General features: G+C 40.2%; 1 protein-coding gene across 4 annotated transcripts in view; it reads left to right on the top strand.

Moving 5' to 3' along the window:
• The window catches only part of pdlim2 (PDZ and LIM domain 2 (mystique)), a 31,970-nt gene that overhangs the window by 3,281 nt on the left and 7,652 nt on the right, over window positions 1-21,037 (top strand). Inside the window, exons 2-9 of one of the 4 annotated variants that reach the window (XM_026187848.1) lie at window positions 1,987-2,050; window positions 2,487-2,544; window positions 3,457-3,588; window positions 5,426-5,577; window positions 8,126-8,189; window positions 8,621-8,772; window positions 9,847-9,910; window positions 20,428-20,540. In XM_026187848.1, coding sequence (XP_026043633.1) covers window positions 3,496-3,588; window positions 5,426-5,577; window positions 8,126-8,189; window positions 8,621-8,772; window positions 9,847-9,910; window positions 20,428-20,540 — 638 coding nt within the window. In that variant the 5' untranslated portion in view covers window positions 1,987-2,050; window positions 2,487-2,544; window positions 3,457-3,495. Of the gene's footprint in view, window positions 1-1,986; window positions 2,051-2,470; window positions 2,545-3,456; window positions 3,589-5,425; window positions 5,578-8,125; window positions 8,190-8,620; window positions 8,773-9,846; window positions 9,911-20,427; window positions 20,541-21,037 lie in introns of all 4 variants that reach the window. The other 3 variants (XM_026187847.1, XM_026187846.1, XM_026187845.1) reach the window with 3 other exon arrangements.

Raw genomic sequence — 21,037 nt, 5'->3', positions numbered from 1 at the left:
TTGTTTTGTCTTAAATAACAATGTAAAACCTCAAGATGTCTGGTTTATTGCTGGATAGTGCAGCAATGTTTAGTAGCAGTTGTTAGACAAACTTTAAAGTACTTCTTGGGGGTAAGAACTGATCCTCTACACACTTTCAAATTCTTTTTCTTTTCATGTAATAACCTTAACCAAAACTTAAGTTAATGAACAAATCATTTAAGTGCTAAAAAAGTAGCAGAAACGATGACGGCTGCATTTAGGAATGTGAGGCAGAAAGAATTATGTGACCACACCATGTGGTTTGTTAATGTGAGTGGAAAAAGAAAAGGAATGTGAAGCATTCAGTAGGATATGGACAATACTTTGTGTTGCTACCTGTTTGCAGTGACAGAATGTGATTAATAAAACTTTGGGTTGTCGTTTATGTTGATGACTATGCTTGTTATCTACGAGTGGGACAGAATCCCACCAGTAACAGGCATCAATTTGTCAAACACCTGTTTAACAAAAAAGCTGTGATGAACATTTTAAACTGCTCTGAATACCCCTGGTCCACTCGATGATGCTGGTGTGCTCCATATGGAGCCTATAATGCTAAGTGGAAAATTGGTCTAAATGGCCAGTAATTTCATGAAACTAATCAGTTGTTAGCTGTATTGTTGCAGACTTTGAAGTGCCCTTCTTAAAACATAATTTTTACCAACACTGACTGTGACATTTGATACAGTAGTGTTGTACTGGAATACAGTAATTCTTGCTGGGTGTATGCTATGCAGTTTGAGTTTGTTCAGAAAATTATGTAGCCTGTAGTAAAAAGTAATCTGACTTGACGTCTCACTGCTTGTTGTAGCAACAGGCCGTACGCAGTTAAGTTGTAAACCTGTCTATTGTATTAATTGGAGGTGAGAGGGATCGCTTTCTATTCTCATGCACACTTCCAGCTCTTTGTGGCCGGTGCTGAACTACAAGCTATAGAAATAGCTTCATAACTAGAATTCTTTTCATTGTGTTGGGCGTATTGAATTGTGCTGCAAAAACTGGCCTGGCAGCAATAGCAGTGAGATGTCACCAGAAGAGAACTTACCTTTATGTGTGCTGGCACCTTCCCAGCAGTAATTTCATGGACTAGAGACATTTCATTAAACTGTGTTCAGCAACACAGCCTATTTAAAGCTCATCAGTCACCAATTAAACGCAGCACATGACGAGCGTGCCACTTATCTTCACCGCCACAATGTGTTGTCATCCATCTCCACTGCCCCCAGACTTTCACCATACTTTCCCTTTCCACCACAAGCATTTTTATGATGCAAACAGTGAATGTTTACACAGAGAATTAGCAGGTTTCTCGGACGATAATGGCCTCTCTATAGGAGTAGTTGTAGAGACTTATGGAACTAATTGACACCCCCGGAGGCTGGGAAAGTTTTGGACAGCAGCTCTCTGTCATTATCACTACTGCACTTATTTCTGGCCACAGCAATTAAGAGATACTAATGATGGAGAGCCCGCTAATTGGCCCAGACTGTTAATGAGTAACTGGGTCTGCATTGCTTGTTCCAAACTCTTGTGGAATGTGCGTACCATGAAGTGGGCCAGTGTTTGGAGGGATTCAGGGGAGTAGCATGGCTGCTGTCCTAGATCCACTTTACTTGGTCTGTGATTTATGTTATTGTATTTTGCACAACTCTGTTGCTTGTGAAGCTCGCACGCAAGAATTTCACTCGCATGTGCTGTACCAATGTACCTGCACATGTGATGTGACAATAAAAGTGATTTGATTTGATTTGATTTCTCATTGTCCTGCCTGTTTGTCATATTTTCACGATCTGTGATAAGTGCATTATGCAATCACTAGCAGTATTTGTTTACTTTTTTTTTTATGGGGACCTTGAGTAACATCGCTTAAGATGAAAATTGACGTTGTTGGAAAATGTACGTCACAGGGTGTACAGTGTATAACGTACTATAGTTGGCTCATATCTGTTTTTTTTTTTTTTTTAGACCTTATCAGAAGATTTGCTGATACAGTCACAGTGTGCAATCAGAGGTGCTACAGACTGTGCAGGTCAGCATATTTCACACTCTGTCACTGAAAAGAATTACTGTGGTTAAAGAGTAAAAACATCCATAGTGTTATTATAGAAAAATGACAGTCAACAATAAAGTGTAATTTCTGTGTTTATTTCCAGAAGCTTTCTCTTAGACTGAGCCTTGTGTTATGAGTTGAGTAGCAGAGAATAGAAAAGAGATGCTACTTGGTGTTTATTTTTTCTGTTTGATCGCAGCGGTCTATACTTAAAATAGCTTATGTCATGAGCTGCGTGTAGAACTATATATTACTTGTTGCGCTAATGTCTTCACCGCTTTTTCTCTGTGAGATGAGTTTCAATGAGAAGCTGCAGCTGTGTGTGTGTTTTAGCAGTACGGGTGTTGATGCGTATATGACTGTAAGGGCTTATCTTTTCATCACATTATCACACTGCAGAGCTCTTTGTCTCCAGGTGAAGTCGTACTACAGACAGGCTTCAGTCCATTAGCAGAGCCTGAGAAAACCTGCAGGTGAATCACGTCTTACCAGTAACATCAGCACAAGAATTTTAATGCTTTAAAAGATATTCTGGGTTTATGCTCATGAATATTTCAGAAGTTGTGTAACTGATGATTAGTTAGTGCCAGGTTTTAATTACATTAGTGGAATCTACCCCAGTGTTTACTGAGATACATATTCACATATAAAAACTGTTGGTTTTACCTGCAATAACCAATTAACCAATAGTTGCTATTAGTTACCCTTTAATACTTTGCTGTTATCGTCTTGTCTCTTTGTGTCAAAGTACACAGAGATACAATGAGAAGAATTTTTGATAATGTGTTTATTGGGAAAAGTAAAGCAGTAAAAGCATTTTTAAGATGTTCTTAGTTTCAGCAGACACTATTTAATCATGCTAATGGCTTTCTTTTGTTTAATACATAATATCACAAAACCAAAATAACTTCTGCATTAGAGTCCGTTATACAAGATTTTATTTTTATATATATATAAAAATTAATTATACACACACTCTACTGTACTCTAGAAAATAGTCAGTAACAGTTAACTATGTACTCTTAGCACATTCCACTGTACACTGTGTTTCCTTAGTCTTCAAAGAGCACTTGGATTTAATGAAACTATTTAACTTAACAAACGCTTTAGAAATGTTGGTCATGTGAATTTGGTCTCAGATTCTTTCCATTCTTATTTGATGTGGTTGGATAATCTATGTCAGAGAGGACTTAGGCCAGTGAAAGAAGCTGTGCTGGAGATAAAGGCCATCTTGTGCAAATGATCGCTGTCCTCTCCTGTTGATTGTATTTTGAACCTGTCTCAGGCATGTGACTTGAGATCATTAAGGCATGCACATGTTTAGGTCTGACATTTCTTATACCTGATGTTGTTTCTTTTATTTGTTTTTGATTTTTTTCTCCCAGAGTTTGGACAAGAGTGAAAAAGAAAGATCCGATCTCGCCATGGCACTAACAGTGAACCTGATTGGCCCTTCACCATGGGGCTTCAGAATATATGGAGGACGAGATTTCAAGAAGGCCATAACTGTATCAAAGGTATTTGTTGACAGCAGTCCTGACGCTGAACCCTGTCACACCTTATAATACCATACCCATTTTTTTTTTTCAAAACACAGACTGGAATGCCATGTCATGCAGTCAACTTCCTACTTGCTACGCCTCTTTTCTTGTCTTTGTTTATGTCCGCTGCAACAGCATACCTATTTCCTTGACAACTGAACCCATTAGAATAGAATGGAAGTAGATTGCATTAGAAGGAAATCGCTGATTACAGTAGAAATGGAAGCTGAGGTGGGAGGTGAGAGGTTCCTGAGTTACAGCGACGTGTAAATGTGTGAGAATATGGATTGCCCTGTGAATCTGTGCACTTTAGCATGTGTGTTTTATTTTTACTGACAATATTTTCCCAGTTGGATGAAGTAGAAGAAGTGGAAACATTACTACTGTAAGCAGACATTCTGCAGTAAACACATCCAGGAAACTTGCTCAGACTAACTACATGCCAGAGACACCCTGTTCACCCGCACATCCTGGTGCTATATCACCATCTCAGCGTGGGTTTTTTTTTTTTTTTTTTTTTTTGGCCCTGTTCACTGAGCCTCCCCTCAGTCCATAAAGGATAAGTTATGGCAGTGCCATGAAGAGGCATCCATGCTTCAAACAGCTGGAGTTTTAAGCTCCTTAAACTTCAAAAGCACTTTGTTTGGCCCCACTCAACAGCTTATGCTAGAAAAACTAGTCTTCTCATGAATAATGGGTCTGATTTTGTTAGTGCTATCCAGTAAACAACACCAGTGTTTACTTGTCTCAAATATCAAACGTATCCTGTGAAGTGACAAGAATTCCTTCTCAAACAACAACTTAATTACTGAAATTGGTTTGTAAAGTGTGTGTGAAACAGTTGGTCCCAAATCCCCAAGCAGAGATGTAGGTTTAACCCTCTGTAGTGGTTTGTGCTTGGCACAGAAATACCACGGATGCACTCTTTTTATTTCTGTTGGCCTGAAAGATAACGTGCCCTTGTTTTTCTTAAGCACAGATTTGGGAAAAGATCCCCCAGCTGATCTTAGTTTATGTGAAACCAGGCATGTCCTGATCAGAGAAGGCATGCAAAACTGTGGGTCACCACAGCAACCCTTAATTGCCTCTCAAGTTGGCCCACAGACATGGTACCTCTGCCTGGCTAAGTGGGCAAATGGCCTGTGACTGGCATTTACTCCACATACATTTGCCTCTAAAGAGGCAGCAGAGAGTGATAGGCTCTTTATTCATTTTGCTTTGCATTCTTTGTTTTATTGCCTCTCTCTGTTTTTAATTGTGAGGCAACACAGTTTGTGGCAAATGACATACTTTCTACTAAAGTTTAAGCTTCAGATTAAGTATGCCTGTGTGCTGGGTCACAGGGACCAAGCTGAGCGAGATCCTTTGGACCTTATATTTTGGCCCATTAGTGTGGAATTCCCTCTGATGTGGGGGCATGGTACTGACTCTGACACGTGGAGAGGCTGGTTGCAAAGGTCAGAGCAGTCAACCCATCGAGTACAGTCACACTAATGACTTCTCCCCAAGGGTGTCATGAATTCATCTGCTTGTGACCACTATTGGGAAATCCTGTGGTGTTTGTCGGCATTTACCGAGGGCTGACTTTTAGGAGAAGACATTTGGGTTAATTATGCAACAAAGTATGAAACAACTCTTCAGTGTCTTTTCTCGTTTATTCATTTGTTGTGCTGGAGGTCAGTCGATGTCAGGGTATACACACACTCATGGGATAAGTCAGAGATGTCTATGCTTGTTAGATAGCTTCCTAAAAAGTGTTGTTTTTAAGACCTGGGGCTAGGACTAAACTGGAGCTCATGCCTTTGTTCAACAGGTCAATGAGGGCGGCAAGGCAGAGCAGGCAGCCCTACAAGCCGGTGACATTATTTTGGAGATCAATGGAGAAAACACGGCTGATATGCTGAATGCAGAGGCCCAGACCAAGATCAAGAACTCCAAGACCTCTCTGCAGCTGGTGGTGGAGAGGTATGCTGACATGCAGATCTGAAGTAGGACTAACATTTGAGCTACAATGTCTTTTTTTTTTTTTTTGTGAATATGTCTTATAGACATAAAATAAACAAATACAGTGCCATGCAATGCAACAACATGCAGGCTGCATAGTCCCACATAGAGTATCTTTTACGTCTCTAATTTTCTCTGTTTGTGCCAAGACCACAGTCTCCCTAGCTTCCATCTTTCTTTACACCATTTTTAAGCACTGTACAAACAAAACAAGTGATTATAATCAGGGGAAATGCCAGCATGTATGAGAGCCACCCTACTCCCTTCCCTGGTCCTTCTTAATAAACTTTACTTTGAGATTTTCCTAGTTTGGATGACGGGAGTTGGGAACTAAGAAAAATCTTTCCCTTCAGTCGGAATTGCTCTTGGCTTGATTAAAGGTCCTCCCTGAGGTATTATTTGTTGTCACAGTTGCCTTCCAATCATTTTTTTTTTTTCATCTCTGTTATTACACGCACGCGCACGGGCGCGCTCGCACACACATCCTTTCTGGATGTCCTACGTCCATGTGAGTGAATTTTTCCCGTCTGACCTCATGTCTCCTGCCAAGCCAGAAACAACAGTAATTCTCCTTCGCTGCCCAAGACAGTGCCACTCTGTCTGTTAGCTGTCAGTGGTTACACCGAAGCTTCTGTTTTTAATTTTACTCATTTAGCACTTCAGATCTTTGACTTATGTTCAGATGAGCTCTCTTGAGGATGGTAATTGAGTGGCACAAGTCTTTAATGTTTAATGAGTTCTTTTCTTAGCTGAGAGCACTCTCCTTCCAGCAGTGATGTGGGTGCCCACTGAAGGAAGCTGGCATCAGTCTGTACTCAGAAGTTTTGTTTTTAGCTGTGCCTGATGTTTTAAACTGAGATAGTGGTTTATTGTTGGTCAGTTCAACATCAGATTAATCCCAGACATAGCTAACTGAATATGTTTTCAACTGAAGGAGTAGCTACCACATTTCAAATTTGATCCTTAAAACGTTATACATTGCTTTTTTTTTTCTTTTCTTTTTTTTCCTGCTGGATGATGTTGACCCTTTTCTTCATGGAGCTAGCTTTTAGCGCACCTTTTGCTTTATTGTGCAGTAGTTTTCTTCTAATTTCCTGCCTTTTTAAAGTAAAAATGATAAATAAGTAAATCCAGGTTGTATGCCGGATTTATATATTTATTAATTTTTTTATAGAGAAAAGGGTAATGTGATATCAACAAACAAAAATCAGCTCTTGTTTATTGCCGGTTTCAATCCTTTTCAAATCTAGTTGTAGATGAAGTGTTTTTGGTTCATTTTCTCAGAGTGGTATTCCAAAAATTCACATTTTGAATTTCCAGATGTGAAGGCTATTATCAGTACGGGGTTTCAGATGCTGCTTTTGGGTCAGTTTTACATCTCTGTGGTTCAGAATCACACATTGTTACCACTAATAATTCTTCTGTAAATGAGACCTGTTAACCAAGAGCATTGGTTACAGCCTAAATACTCATCTGACTTCTTACCGTCCGTAGGCCACAGCTTCCTCTGATGTTTGATATACATGCTACAAAGTGGAAGTAATGAGTTTTTCAGGCGTACAATATTAATATCCTTCCTATGGGAAGAAATGTCTTACAGGGACTGGATCAGTTTTTGTCTTCTTGCCATCTCTTCTCCACACAGTATGTGGAGCCAGAGCCACTAGAGGTGTGTTTCTGGGTGATTTACCACAGGCATCCAGGCCTTCCTGTGTGCCTCATTAGCTCAAGCTCAAGCAAGAGGCAGGCAGCTTCTGGTCCTGCAGCCAGGGGGGCATTGTGTGTTTGCATTGGCGCTTCCACTACCCACATTTTCCCCTCCAGCTTCAGTGATAGACTTGCTCATAATGTATCTTCTGTTCAAGAAAGAAAAACAACAGTTGAAAAGCTGCAGAGAGATCAAGAGAATATTTTGTAAAGAAGGCTCTGCAGTAATCTTAAAGATTCATGACAACATAATGGTGGACACTTGGCAGGGCACTGACACTATTATTATTATTATTATTATTATTGTTATTTTTTAATAACTGATTATTTCGCATTGCTTTGGCTCTTTCTCGATCGAAATTGATTTTTTTCTTTTCTCCATGTTTGTTAGAGAAAAGTCGGCAGTCCTATATAAAGTTGCACGATATCCCGTGTTGATGCTGTTCCTGTATCATTATAATAAAATTAGTCCGGGTCAGCATTGCAACAGACCATGGATGTCAATGCATTCGGTTAACAGGTAACCGATCAGGTGGCTGATGCTACAAACATGAGTAATCATAAAATAGTTATTATACTGGATAAATTAATCAAGAAAACACTGGAAACGTTTACATTTTGTAAGGGGGTTTTATGTAAACAAAGACATCTTTTCTTTTTTCCCCACTTTACAAAGTTAAGGCATCACAGTGTGTTTTTGGTCACTTGCAGTAAACCAGTATTATTATTATGATGCAGGAATGCAAGAGTTGATCAGATACACCTATAAAGTCATTTGATCTGCTGTTCTCTCTCTTTCAAGACCTGAAACTCCCGGCGTTGGACAAACCAACGGCACTCCTGAACAGCTCATTGGACGTTTCAAGGTCAGTGCTGAAGCTACGGAGTACTTCAACATATTTGATGTCCCGCACTGGACAGAATAACATCCATAATTGTCATGTTTTCTTTTTTTCTGTATATTCAAGTCATGTTGGTTTGTTTGTAAAAATGTAAACGAATCTTGACAGTATACATGCATTACACATCTGTTTACAAGTCTGTTTTTCTGTCCACAAATAGCCGTAAAACCTTAAATCATTTTCAGTACTTGTATTTTACTGAGCTCACACCGGGTGTAAGAGTTCATCAAACAATATGTAGTGATAGATGACATGTTTTTGTGGTGACATTTCTCACAAGTACCTCTGTTGATCCTTTTACAGCTTGCATGGCCAAAACACAGGATTAAAGATCAAGTCATGTTCAGCTGAGTCTAATGTAGTAACATTTCTCTGATGTGATGTATTTTTTTTAGGAAACAGTAAAACTGAATCAAGATGAGAATCAAAACTATAGAGAGTACACCATCTCCAGCCCTGTGTCACGATCTCCAGGACCGTACTCAACAGATCGTCCTGCCAGCCCCGATACAAGGATGGAGATGGTGACACCAACCATCAACAAGAGGTAGTGCACTCATGCTTTTCAAATCACTGTGATACTTTATGTTTAAGCAAGTCCACTTTTCATACTTTTTGACATACAAAGTTGTGTAGTTTAAAGAATTCTCTGCAGAGAAACATGAGTTACAGTTTTCTCCTGTAACATTAGAGACACACAAAAGCATTTCCCTAAGCGTTAGCGGTCTAAAAAAGGAGATTTTTAGAGCTCCACATTTCAGGTGTATGTTTTTTTTTTTGGTTTTTTTTTTTTTTTTTTTTGTTACTGTTTCTTTTTTTCTTTCCAAAAATCCAACCGTTCACTTCCTAAATAGGCTTGTATCTGGACAAAAAGTCTGCAGCAAGTGGTCTCTTGACCAAACAACAGGCAAGCCAATAGGTATGGGAATAACAGACAGAAAGTGGAGCCATGGGATTGTGCTGTAGTAACAAAGGATATGCACAGGATATCACATTCCTCCGTTTGCATTCACGTTAACAAAAGGCAGAATGTGGAACATTCACCGCGGTTTTGTCTGCACTCGGACGTTTGTTGAACAACCTTTAATAGGCCATATTTCAAACTAGATTTCCTCCCTTGCATGCACTGGTAAAGTTTCCTGCCCAGGACTTGATTTAAGTATTAATATAATTTTTTGTTTTTGTTTGTTTTGGGGGGGGGGGGGTTGCCTCATAACCTATTAAATCTGTATTTTGTAATGCAGTCCTATTGATTTATTAAATAGAATAAACTCTTTGGCACAGTAACTTGTAATGTGTATAAGGAAATAAAGTGCATAGATCATTCACAACAGTCATAAAAAAAAACCAATATAGCCAGGGTGAGTTGATCATAGAGTTTGTGTTATTATTATGATATTATTAGCCTTTTTGAGGCAGCAGGAACTATGAAGCCACAATAATATCACAATAGTGTAATACATACTGAGATAATAAAGGTGCCACGTGCTATAGTAAAATATATGCAGTACAGAAGAATCTCTGACGACTGACGCGTGTCTCTGTGTGAATTGTGGCCAACCTAAAAGCACAAGTTCTTATGACTGATATCTTTTTTTCTTTTCTTGTCCATATGTTACAGTTTTCAGCTGCACTCAAGGTCACCAGAGGAGAGAAATACGAGATTGTCAGGACTCGTGTCACAGGTTGGTTGAAGTGTTTTTGTTGAAGGTTTTCAGCAGTCTGCCTTACACGTAGGAGTTATTGACTTTTGTTCAGTCATTCTTTTTTCTACCTTGCAAATAATGAAGCACAATTTCTGTAATAAAGAGCACTTAATTAGATGGAGACAGTGGTTGCTAAGTAACTTAAAATTACTGTCTTCAAAACACAGTTTGTGGGTGTCCTTTTTTGTTTTACGGTATTTGTGAGTCAGAATCATTATTTGCGTGTCCAGGCTTGAAAGCCATAGATTTTCCTGGACTGTCGTTCATCTGTAGCTGCAGTTTTAGGCTGCAGTTCACACAGACAGTACAGCTGAAGATTTTTGTCCACTGTGTATTACTGTGTGGAGAGTATTTATTTTGACTGGGCTAGTCCAGTCCGCTAGAATGACTTATCTGAAGCCTCAGCCTTCCCATTTGAATTGTTTGTTTCTGATGCCACAGAAGGTGCCCTTGAATAGGTTTGCGGACAGTGTACTGACTGTGCACTTAACAGTAAAGGCAGGAAACTGATAAGGTTTGGCATTTTTATAGCAGGGTGTGTACAAACTACAAAGGTCAGCGTTCAAAATATCTGGCATTAAGATGAACAACCGTCTGGAGCTGCTTCATTCAAAGTCTGGGCCAAGAAAAAAAGCTATTGCTTTCCTTCAGAACAATGGCCATAACCTTTAGTTGTCAAAAATGGAGACTTATTAATCTCAATAGGCTGCAAGATATGGAGAGACGTAAAACACAGACTTATCTGTAAGTATGCTGTGTCCATTCCCCGTTCCAGCAACAGAACCAAAACCGGGGGACTAGAGCGTCTGGAAAGACTTCCATGAAGTAAAGAGAGAAAATGTTGTGGGAAAGTTCATCATAAGCTATTTCAGCTATGCCTCCATACTTAGTTACATGCATGGGTCCCACTGAAGACGAAACATGTGAAATGACAGAACAGGAAAAAACATTCAAGACCTTTTGTAGTGCCACAAGGAATTCCATCCATTTTTATAACTCTGGACATTACATAACGTTAGATAAATATGCAGCGGTTTGAACTTCAAAACATTGGAGCATTCCTCCTGAGAGGCAGCTGCGTAAGGCAGTCCAGTTTAAAGGTTTTCCTTCAAGTTTTAGATTCTTTGTCACGTCCTTGAAGGCCGGTGGCTCATGTTGGGGTACTCTTGGTTGTTTAGACACCACGAGAACCACTCTAACTAATATTTAGCTAATATCAATTTAGTGTAACTAATTTTGACAACTGAATTTCACAGTTTGCTACAGTTAACTGATACGAGGTTAAAGCTTTATTAATTCCTAAAAAACACTGTAGGCCACTTTGACATATCAGTTCACTTTATTTTTAGGGGGGGCATTTACAACCATGTTCTGAAACTGACTGTGGAGTTCCTCTGTGGTGACCTGAAAACCATGGTGCAGTAAACTGGAAGTTGGCTTGCCCAAAACACATTAGGAGCTGTATTGTGGCTCAAAGCTCCATTGGCAAGCTCTTAGGAATGAACACACGCCTGTTGGGACAGCCTCACATGTTTGTGGTATTCATGGAGTCGCCCGTTCTTCCATTCTTCTTAACATTTTTAAAAATCATAATTCCTCTTATTTTTCTTCATTTGGACTCTGTATTGTCTGACTTCCTCTTGGAGCCTTTTCTTGGTTATTTTTAACCATTTGTTGAGTATCTTTGAATTAAATCAGTCTCAGGAAAGAGAGTTTTGGGTTTTGGCTGACCCCAAGAGATTTCTATCCCGGTTTTAAAGTAGTGATGAGCCTCCCACTGCAGCGCTGAGATTAGTGAGTGGAGTTCTTTCAGAGTGCTCGATGGGGAGATGGCTTGGAAGAGTTCTGCCATGGGTACATTGTGCATTATGTTGCTTGCGCTGGCAGGAACTCAGCATCCCATTGAGCGCTGAGATGTGGAGCGTCTGTGCCAAGGGCCTCTGTCCTGACTGAGAGGTGCAGAGTGCTTCTGTATCAGGTGATCAACTTCACTGAAAAGCTCCTAAAAGGCTTTTCCACCCCTGATTTGGCTCCCTGAGTGCAGAGAGAGTGGGGTGCGCAACAGGATCCGCCATTTTCCAGGGTGTTGGATATCCTGAGAAAAAGCCTGTATACAATAGTGGCTGTGATGGCCTGGTGTTGCTTTTTCCCTTGTGTCACAAGGATGCTGTTGTGTGATGAAACTCAAATGGATGGGGGCTGGGGTATGGGGTGGAGTTCAGTGGACACCAGAGAGCCTGCTGACACTCGCAGACTGTACTTAAGCCATGTCACTCTAAGGAGAAACTTTTCAACACACAGCCATGTCTTTTGATTGGAGTTTAGACCACCTGCGATACCAGACCGACCACATGTATGACAGAATCGAAAGATTTAAATGAATGTTTAACCCAGTAATACCAATTCTACCACATATCATACAGAAGTATTTGAGACCTCTACACAAGTGGGGATATATTTTTTTCCTGATACACTAGAATTATCTGCAAATTATTTCATGCTTCAGTCTTTATAAGGTTAAAAACAGACATTTTAGTATATTTATATTTACTATAGTGCTGTTTCTACCTCTACTTTTATACCAACTTGCCTTGTGGTGAATATGAACTATAGAGTTTATTTATCAGTGGCTCATATTTATCAATCAAGAATACTTCAGGACGTGGAGGGACTGGGAATTGAACTCTCAAATCATTGGCTATATTACAAACTGCTTTTGAAGTCACAGTCGTGACAAAAGAGCTAAATGCATGGTGCATCCTAGATTACTGGAATCTGGACATAAGCTTGTTTCTGAACTGCTCGGCCACTGTCATGATTCAGAGCATCTGTTTATATCATCATGAAGTGACCACAATGGGATCTCTGTTGCACTGAGCAGAGCCAAAACCAAACTGCTCTTCATGAGACATGACCCGTCGCTCGACCATTAAGACTAGGCTCCGTGTCTGGGTTTGCAGTTTCTGCACTTTGAGGTTCCTGAGGGTTGCCTTAGTGGGCTGTCCGATCCTGTGCTGGGACAGTGAGGTTGCTTTACAAATATCCTCAGTAGTGTAAGATCTCCAGCTACAGCCGGGCAACACAACATTTTGTGCCAGCGCTGGCCAAACTTTTCCTCTCGATTCTAAATTTGGTGCAGTGGCCTTGGCTGTATGACATGTCACGGAGTTCTTTATCTAAAGAAGTAGCTGTCAATCCCCACATCCTCTATTTCATGCATTACTGTCCATTGTTCTCTTCACAGGAGGATAGCCGTCACAGAAGGAAGGCGGCCTTGTGCTTCGTTATTCTAAATTGAGGCCAAAACTGTGCTCATCAAATTGGAGCAGGAAAAATGACTTGGCATTCAAGAATGGAGTTTATTTTTAATGGTGTCAAAATATAAACCTTTATAGACACAGTTGGATGAAAATTGAAGTAATTAAAGTATCAAAGAGGCTGGGAACTTAAGGAAAATTCAGCTCAACAGAAATGGCCACTCCTTTTTACTAAATAGAAATATACATATTATATAGATGATGATGATGATGATGGCTTGGAATGATGCACTTTCTCAGATCTGATGTGAGTGGGCCTCTTGTTTGGTTTGGCATGCTGGTGCTGTGCTAAGCCAAGCCAGTGTCTGGGGAGCAGTGCTGGCTGCACGGTCATGGTGGAGGGATGTTTTCTTCTCTGCACAGTGAGCTCTGTGACTGGGCAGTGTGAGGCCCTTTCACGTGGACTCGTAGCCGTTAAGCTCGGGGTCCATTGTGGCCTCTCCGTGGGCAGCATGCCTCTCGTCATCCCCTCTGATTGATCAGCACAGCTGTTTTTCTTTCCCCTGGAATGGAAAAGCAAACTGGGACACTTTTGATTCCCTGAGCTTTGCAGGCCTCTGGGTGCACTCATGGGGATAGATGGCCCTGAAAGTTTTATGGAGAACTGTTGGCTGAGAGAGATGGACCTTTTTACAAGTTGTTGGTGTTTACGAAGGTGGTTGAGCATAATGTCAACATTCCTAAAGTTGTTGTCAAGGGAATGACATGAATAACTGCCCCTTGATATGTTTGTGCCAACAAAAATAGACATGTTAGCATATATTTTTGTAGTTTTACACAGTACAACACCCACATTTTAGTGTAGTGATTACCAGGGGTGGATTGGGTGATCGTGAATCATAACTGTTAGGCTGCAGAAATGACATGTGGAGAGTAACTCTTCTGCACTGACATACCATAAATGCTGACATGTTAGATTTATGGTCTATAGTCATTTGTGGACATTCCTGTTGAAATATATGTGGCAGTTTTCCATCGCTATACAGAGTACTCCAGTATTCAGTACAGTTGGTTTAAATCTGTGTGAAATGTGAGAGTGGAACATATTGTTGTGATGCTGTGAGACTACTTACAGTTAGAGCTCTGTTATCTTTGTGGGAGGAACTGTAAAAACACCAAAAAAACTACAAAAATGTCTTTATAAAAATTTGATCGTCAGTCTTGTTTACATTCAGCTCGTCTTGACTCTTACTGTAACCCCACCACACATTTTTTTTTCTTTTTTGGCGCATGTGAAGAGAGTCATCTCGCCAACCATGAATTGGAAGTCCAGTGATTTTTAGTCCAACCATAATGAACTCCAGATGTCTAATGAGCTTGATATGCTGATTCAGTCAGAGCCTTGTGGGGAATTTTATAGGGATAAAAATGTGTTGCTCAAAGCACCCTTTGTGTATAAAACACTATGCAGACATATTATTGACCTATTCAGTTTTGGTAGCAGTGAGTCTCTCTCTCAGGCCACCTACACTAGAGATCTTACTTCATTACTTTTAGCTTCAGGAATCATTTGTTTATTAAACTAAAACTGCAGCACTTAATAACTGTTTCACGATCTGTTTCTGTCAAGCATGTTTTGCAGCACCCAGTATGCTCATCCATTCAGAGGTGTATCAGAATGCTGCTCATTCGATATCCAATGTTTCTTGGCAGTACTGTATGTTTAGAATCATCCTCTTATCTTGTTTTCTATGTTCTTCATTTAATCTTGTACAGTTTGATTGTGTGTGGCCATGGTAAAGGAGTAGAGAGTAGAGGAGCTATTAGGACCAAAGTCACAAAAATCTATTCCTTTGTTCAGTGTCACTGCTCTATATAAGCCTATTTTACAAATGTCTATGTATAAACCCTGAGAAAAATGAGCTTGACTTGTAAAGAATTGCATGCTGCAGCATAGACTGGAGTCCCGTAAGACTTTTGCATCAGTATTTTGGAAAAACAAAACAGAACACGAAGTTAGCATGCATTTAGATTAAAAAGAAAATTACCTTTAAGTCTTAATTGTCTTAGATTATATGCACAGGTATAGTCTCAGCACATTGTTTTAGTCATATCATTATTGGAACCAGGACTGTAGTCGGAGATGTAAGACCTTTCATAACGCAGGGGCAGTCGGACATGAGCCAATAAAAAAGGTAAAGAATGTTAATTACATGATTTATTTTTTTTTTTTTTTTTTTTGTTCCAAAAAGATGTCCTGTGTTTAACCATGTATTGTGTTTTATTTGTAACAGAATGTGTACACAGTAATGCACCATTGCTCAGACATAATTACAAGGCAGGGATCTATCAGTAACAGTGGATAACGAGTAGGTTACTCTTCGCCTCAGGCCTTTGCTCAGGACCTCCACCAGTGCCCACTGCTGGATAGGAAAAAACCTACACAGCTCTGATTATTACCAAGCCCAGAATGTCTGGTGTCCCCCGCCTCATTGTAGTGCAGCACTCATGTCTGAGGTGGAGACAGTGAATTAGCAGTTACAGCACTTTCTTACAGCGGCAACTGTCTTCCCAAAAGTAGCTCCTCTAGGCATCACTCCTATGTGCTGCTGGCCAGTGCCCTGTAATTGAAGCTGCAGGGTGGTAATGATGATGCACAGTGGCTTGGTTGGAGCCAGACTGAAGACTCCTCTGCTGGCACTGTCCCCAGTGTTTCCCATGGGTCTTTATCTGAAACAGCTGCCTTCACTTTATTTTGCCATTTTATGCTTGTTGTGTCTAAAATGGATAAACTCTTGATTGTGTTTAGAATGATTTTTTTTTCTTTTGTAACAGTTTTTATAATGCACTAAGGCTTTATCTCTAATATTGGTAAATGAATACGTCCCATTTATAGTTGCCCACAGTTTTGTTTTGCAGAGATCAGCCACAACAGTAAAATCACCTGCCTTCTAGTGGGTTGATTACTGTTATGTGCCAAAGCAACGCTGATCACATATTAGGAGTATATGAAAGTCTTTCAAAGGTGTGTGTAGCCACTGCAGTGTCTCAGGCGTTTTTGGATTCTGCATTCTGAATCTTCAATTAGTGTTTTGGCTGCTGCTGTGTTTTTTGTTTTGTTTTCTTTTTTGGAGACAGACATTACCACCACACAGGCCAGGCCAAGGCCAACATACCAGTTGCCAACCATCTTGCCAGAGAAAAATATTTATTTTCTAGCTGGTGGGTTGCTGTAGGTTATTGGTAGTTACTGTGAAATGGATTTGTAAAGGCCTAGAGATCAGTCAGCGGCTAGAGAGAATTTTGTGTTCTTTGACCGGTTGGCAAGTCATTGTGGGAGGTTGCTGGCAAATGTTACAAACACCCACAAATTATTTGCCGATCAGTAAAACTGGTCAGTTAAAGTTGCGACTTTTGAAGTGTGGTGGTTGGGAAGAGGGAAAGAACAGTGTCCATTTCTGGTTTGCACCAAACTTCTTGTAGTTTCACTACAGCAAAAAACTACAGGCGGCCACAACATTTATTTTACCTGGTGACAGCCAGCAACCTATGTAGTGACATGAGGGTCATCAAGCCTGTGTGACTGAGGCCTAAGCTCTTAGCTAGTGCTATTAAGCTGGTTTAACTTTGGATGGGTACAATCCACAGATAGGAATAATCAGCATACATTTATAACTAACATTACTAATAAATATTTGCAAATGCACCCAGAAGTGTCTTTAAAAAAACACAATCGTGGATGCTGGCAGCAGATCTTTTGGGTCTTGTAGGTTGCCAGTTTGGCCCTTCATAGACTGGGTTGGATCAGGTGCACCTGTCAGAAGGGGACCAACAGATCTCCATCTGACCAAGGCTGGAGAACTTTTTTGTGTTGTGCATGTTCTAGTTGAGACCACTTGTGTCACTTAATAGTGTGTGGTTATGCTTTATGTGAAAGAACATTAAGGTGAATGGTACTTGCCAAGGTAACATCTACATGAATGTCAAGACTAAAGAATGTAGGTTTTAATACAATGTATACTTTGTAATATGTGAGTTTCTGGGGCACCAGTGTTTGTATTTTCACATGTTAAAATCAAGCTGAATCCCATAAATGTCGGGTCAGTTTTTGCTGACGCACAAGGGTCTTCTCTGTTTCTTTCCCCAAGCATGCTGGGATAGGCTCCAGCCCCCTCTCCCCTGCCATGGAAGATGTGAGTGTATAAAATGGATGAACGATGAAAATAAACAGCAGGTTTCAGCACAACCTTAAGTTGCCATGTTTTCCACAGTAAGACAGATGTGGCCCTCCGTCTTACTGCTGCAAAGGGCCTCATACATAAAGTTAGAGATTTTAAAATTAAGACATTTTAAATGCTGGAGTTTATTTTGTTTTGTGTTGGTATTGGCTGTTTGGGCATTATATTAAATATCATAGAACTTCAAGCATGAAAAATGGTTAACACTGAAATGGAAAAAGCACATAGAAAAACCCAAATTCTGAAACCTTGCATGTTACTTTGGCAAAAAACATTGTTTGTGTTGGACCAATGGGACGTGGATATCCAATCTGTTCTCCAGGCAGATTTTTGTCTCTGTGCATTTGTATGTACAAACACACCATAATAAGCTAAACAGTATACCTAAAGAGGATATATATAGTGCTCAATAGCTTGATATGTTATTTTAAATGCAGTACAGCATTCCAGCAACTTGCCCTAATGATCTTGGGATTGTTGACTATGAACTCCTGATTACAGTTCAGCGCAGCTTTAATCAGAGCTTCCTCTTCTTGCCAGCCACTGGAACCACAAAAAAATTGGCTGATGATATTCTCCGCTGGTCTCTTCCATCTGTGACCATTCTCTCATCCAAGAAAGAAAATAGGCTTTCCTCAGCTCACCCGTATTTCTTCTTGAGTTTTCTAGTACATGAAACATGGGGGTATTGTTGGCACTGTCATGATGCAGTTCCCCAAATGCACTGTAGAACTGAGATCACTGTGTGTAATGGTTCAAAGGCTTAAAATGCAACAGTGATGATCTGGAACAAAGCATATGCAGGAAGCATTGGTTAAGGCTTTGCTAGTCATGTAGCAGTTACCGCTATAAAATTCTGGCACTGGATTTCGCAGAATGGATTGTGGTGATGGGAGAGCTGCTCTGGTTGTGCAGACAAAGTTTTTTTTTTTAACTTTCTAAGGTCAAGCTCAGTCACAGCTGCATACTCCCTGTCACAGTGGAGCGCATGTGTTTTTTCTTTATCCCTTTTGTTTTTCTTTACTTCATTGCATTCCTCTTGAGTCTCCGAGCCGAGCTGTGATTTTTATCCCTAAATTCTTATGATGTTGGAATGCATGAAGATCCACATTCAGTAGCTGGACACTTATGTAACATATATTTGGTTTGTATTAGAATAGATTCATCAGTACATACTGCTTGGCTTCACTAGGTCTGAAAGAATCTATACATATCCCTCCAGTACATTCCCTAGAGATTTGCTCAAATAAAGACAGCATGGATGTCTCTATTCGTGCATAGTGATAGTACGAAATATATGATGTTCTGAGCCTCTGCCTTTTGTGGTGGGTTTATCCTGGGAGGAATCATGGGGAGCCATCCCAGTGATCATTTCTGGTAAAGGCTTCCTGGCATCCGCCACTAATCTACCCACTCACTAAGGAAAAAGAGCAGGAAAATTGGACTCGATTGAGAACAGAGACATTGTTCAAAGAGTTTCTGAATTGGAAGCGGGTGCTGGCATTGGGCACACAAATCTTTGACTCCATCCATGCTATTTGTTCAGTACTGAGCTCTTGCATCAGCTCCAGCTTGACTTTCAGATGTGTGCTGGTTCAAAAGGTTGGGTGGAGCCACTTTGCTGTGAAGCCCATGTAACACTTGTGCCAGCTGGTGACATTTGAGGGAGGAGAAAAAAAAAATCGGTGAGCTTTATTGCAAAAGCTGTACTCTTGGGTTGTCTGTGGGCTTTGCGATTTCTAGCACAAGATCTCCTGCACTGTGTGCACTGTGTGCGGGAGATGAAATGAAGTAACAGCTTTATTTCACAAGTAAACTTCAGTAGGAATATTGCAGCATATGTGATCAACAAGTATGACTGCTAATTATTCTGAGCTGTGCCAAGTAGTCATGAGGACTTAAAATACCAGTTTTGAAAAGACAGCAGTGAAATAACTGCCAGGTTTCTTTTTGCCACAGGTTGGCTAGTCCATTATCCTTGTTGAATGATATTCACCAGGAAATAGTCAGACCACATGTAACACATGTACTGCTCTAAATCATAATCAAGCTTTCAGCTTCCAAGTTCAGGATTGGGAAATATAATATGGCATTTTGATGATTCTGTCTTAACTCTGTACTGCATATTTCTTTTCCTGAGCTAAACTAACATGCTGAGGAATGAATTTCAGGAGTTTTTTTTCAACCCATACTGTTAGAGTAAAGATGGAAAAATCTACCTTTAACTTAATGGTGGAACTGCTGGATCACCTGTAGGTACTTAGCGCCCTCTTCTGTCAAAAGTCAAATATTTTTCACTTGACTAAGATTTCTCAATTTCAGTATTTGTACTGTAAGTGTTCATTTTGACTGATTTGTGTGATGCTGCTGTTTAACTACAGTAACTACAGATGAATAATCATCAGGTGTGTAGAGCATCTGGAACCTATTACAGTACAAGCTGGCTCTGAGTTTCTCTTCAAACCAATTTTCCAGTTAGTACCAAACACCTGTTGCTACACCATCAGTCATCTATCAGCTGTGGGAGTGGAGCACACCTAAGACTGTGCATGATTATCAAGATGAAACAATGTTAATTCAGCTTGCTGAGATTGAAATGGATCAGCAGGAACAACCAGTAAAAGGAATGTCGGTGTGACTCAAGCTGTCAAAACCTTGGCAGCACAGTGAATCACATTAAACAATGCAAGCATGTAGCTTATTTGGTACTTGAAGTTGAAACATTTGTCTAAAATCCGATGAAGGTTTCAATCGGATCTCGCCTGGTTTGATCTTGACTGAATGTGTCTTTCAAAAGATATAATTTTATTTCAGGTTTTCATATTTAGAGTTTCTGGAAATATGGACGAACTGCCTTCAATACCAAAACACTCCTTGGTGGAGAAGCTCTTCAGAATCTCACCCACTGAATTCCTGTCTCTGAATGGAGCAAAACACTTGGTGTGTCTCTTATGTTTAAATTGCATCATTTCATACATTTTTGCTCTCTCCTTCTCCACAGGACTTCTCGCCTTCAGACTACAGAAACAACTCTGTGTCCAACACAACTCCACAAGGACGCTTCTCACCCCAAAGTCCCACTGAGCGTGACGTACCAGTGTCGCCTCATCGCAGGTAAATGTTACACTTTTACTCCAACATAATTAAAACCTACTTTTTACTCCTATACACACACAGGATTACCACACCAAATGGATTGTTCTCTTTTTCTGAGAGCAAACCGGGACTCTTTCACTTCTTTAGGCTTAAAATTTAGGTGCACGCTCAAAGGAAAAACCCGACTTGGTTTACAGTGGCTGTGTTAAGCCGTGGTTGGCATTTTGTGGCCATAGTTGGGAGTTAACTTGGTCAACTTTGTGGGAACATTCTGTCTTTAAGTATGAAAATTATGTTAATCATGTGTTATGGCCTTCACAGTTCCCAACTTTTAATGCAGCTGGGAATCTCCTGGTTTTGTGTAAACAGTGCTTCCACCACATCCATAACCAAGATGTTCTGGAGGAACATGGAGGCAAAATATTTTACAACAGCAGTTGGTTGACGATGGCTTTTCCTTTGATTTGATTCTCTGGTTTTTCTTTCACATGATAGCTTGATATCCAACTACTCGA

This window comes from Astatotilapia calliptera, chromosome 12 (assembly GCF_900246225.1).
Source record: "Astatotilapia calliptera chromosome 12, fAstCal1.2, whole genome shotgun sequence".
Taxonomy (NCBI): Eukaryota; Metazoa; Chordata; class Actinopteri; order Cichliformes; family Cichlidae; genus Astatotilapia; species Astatotilapia calliptera.
The sequence above is the reverse complement of the archived record's forward strand: the minus strand, read 5'-3'. Positions and strand labels throughout refer to the sequence as shown.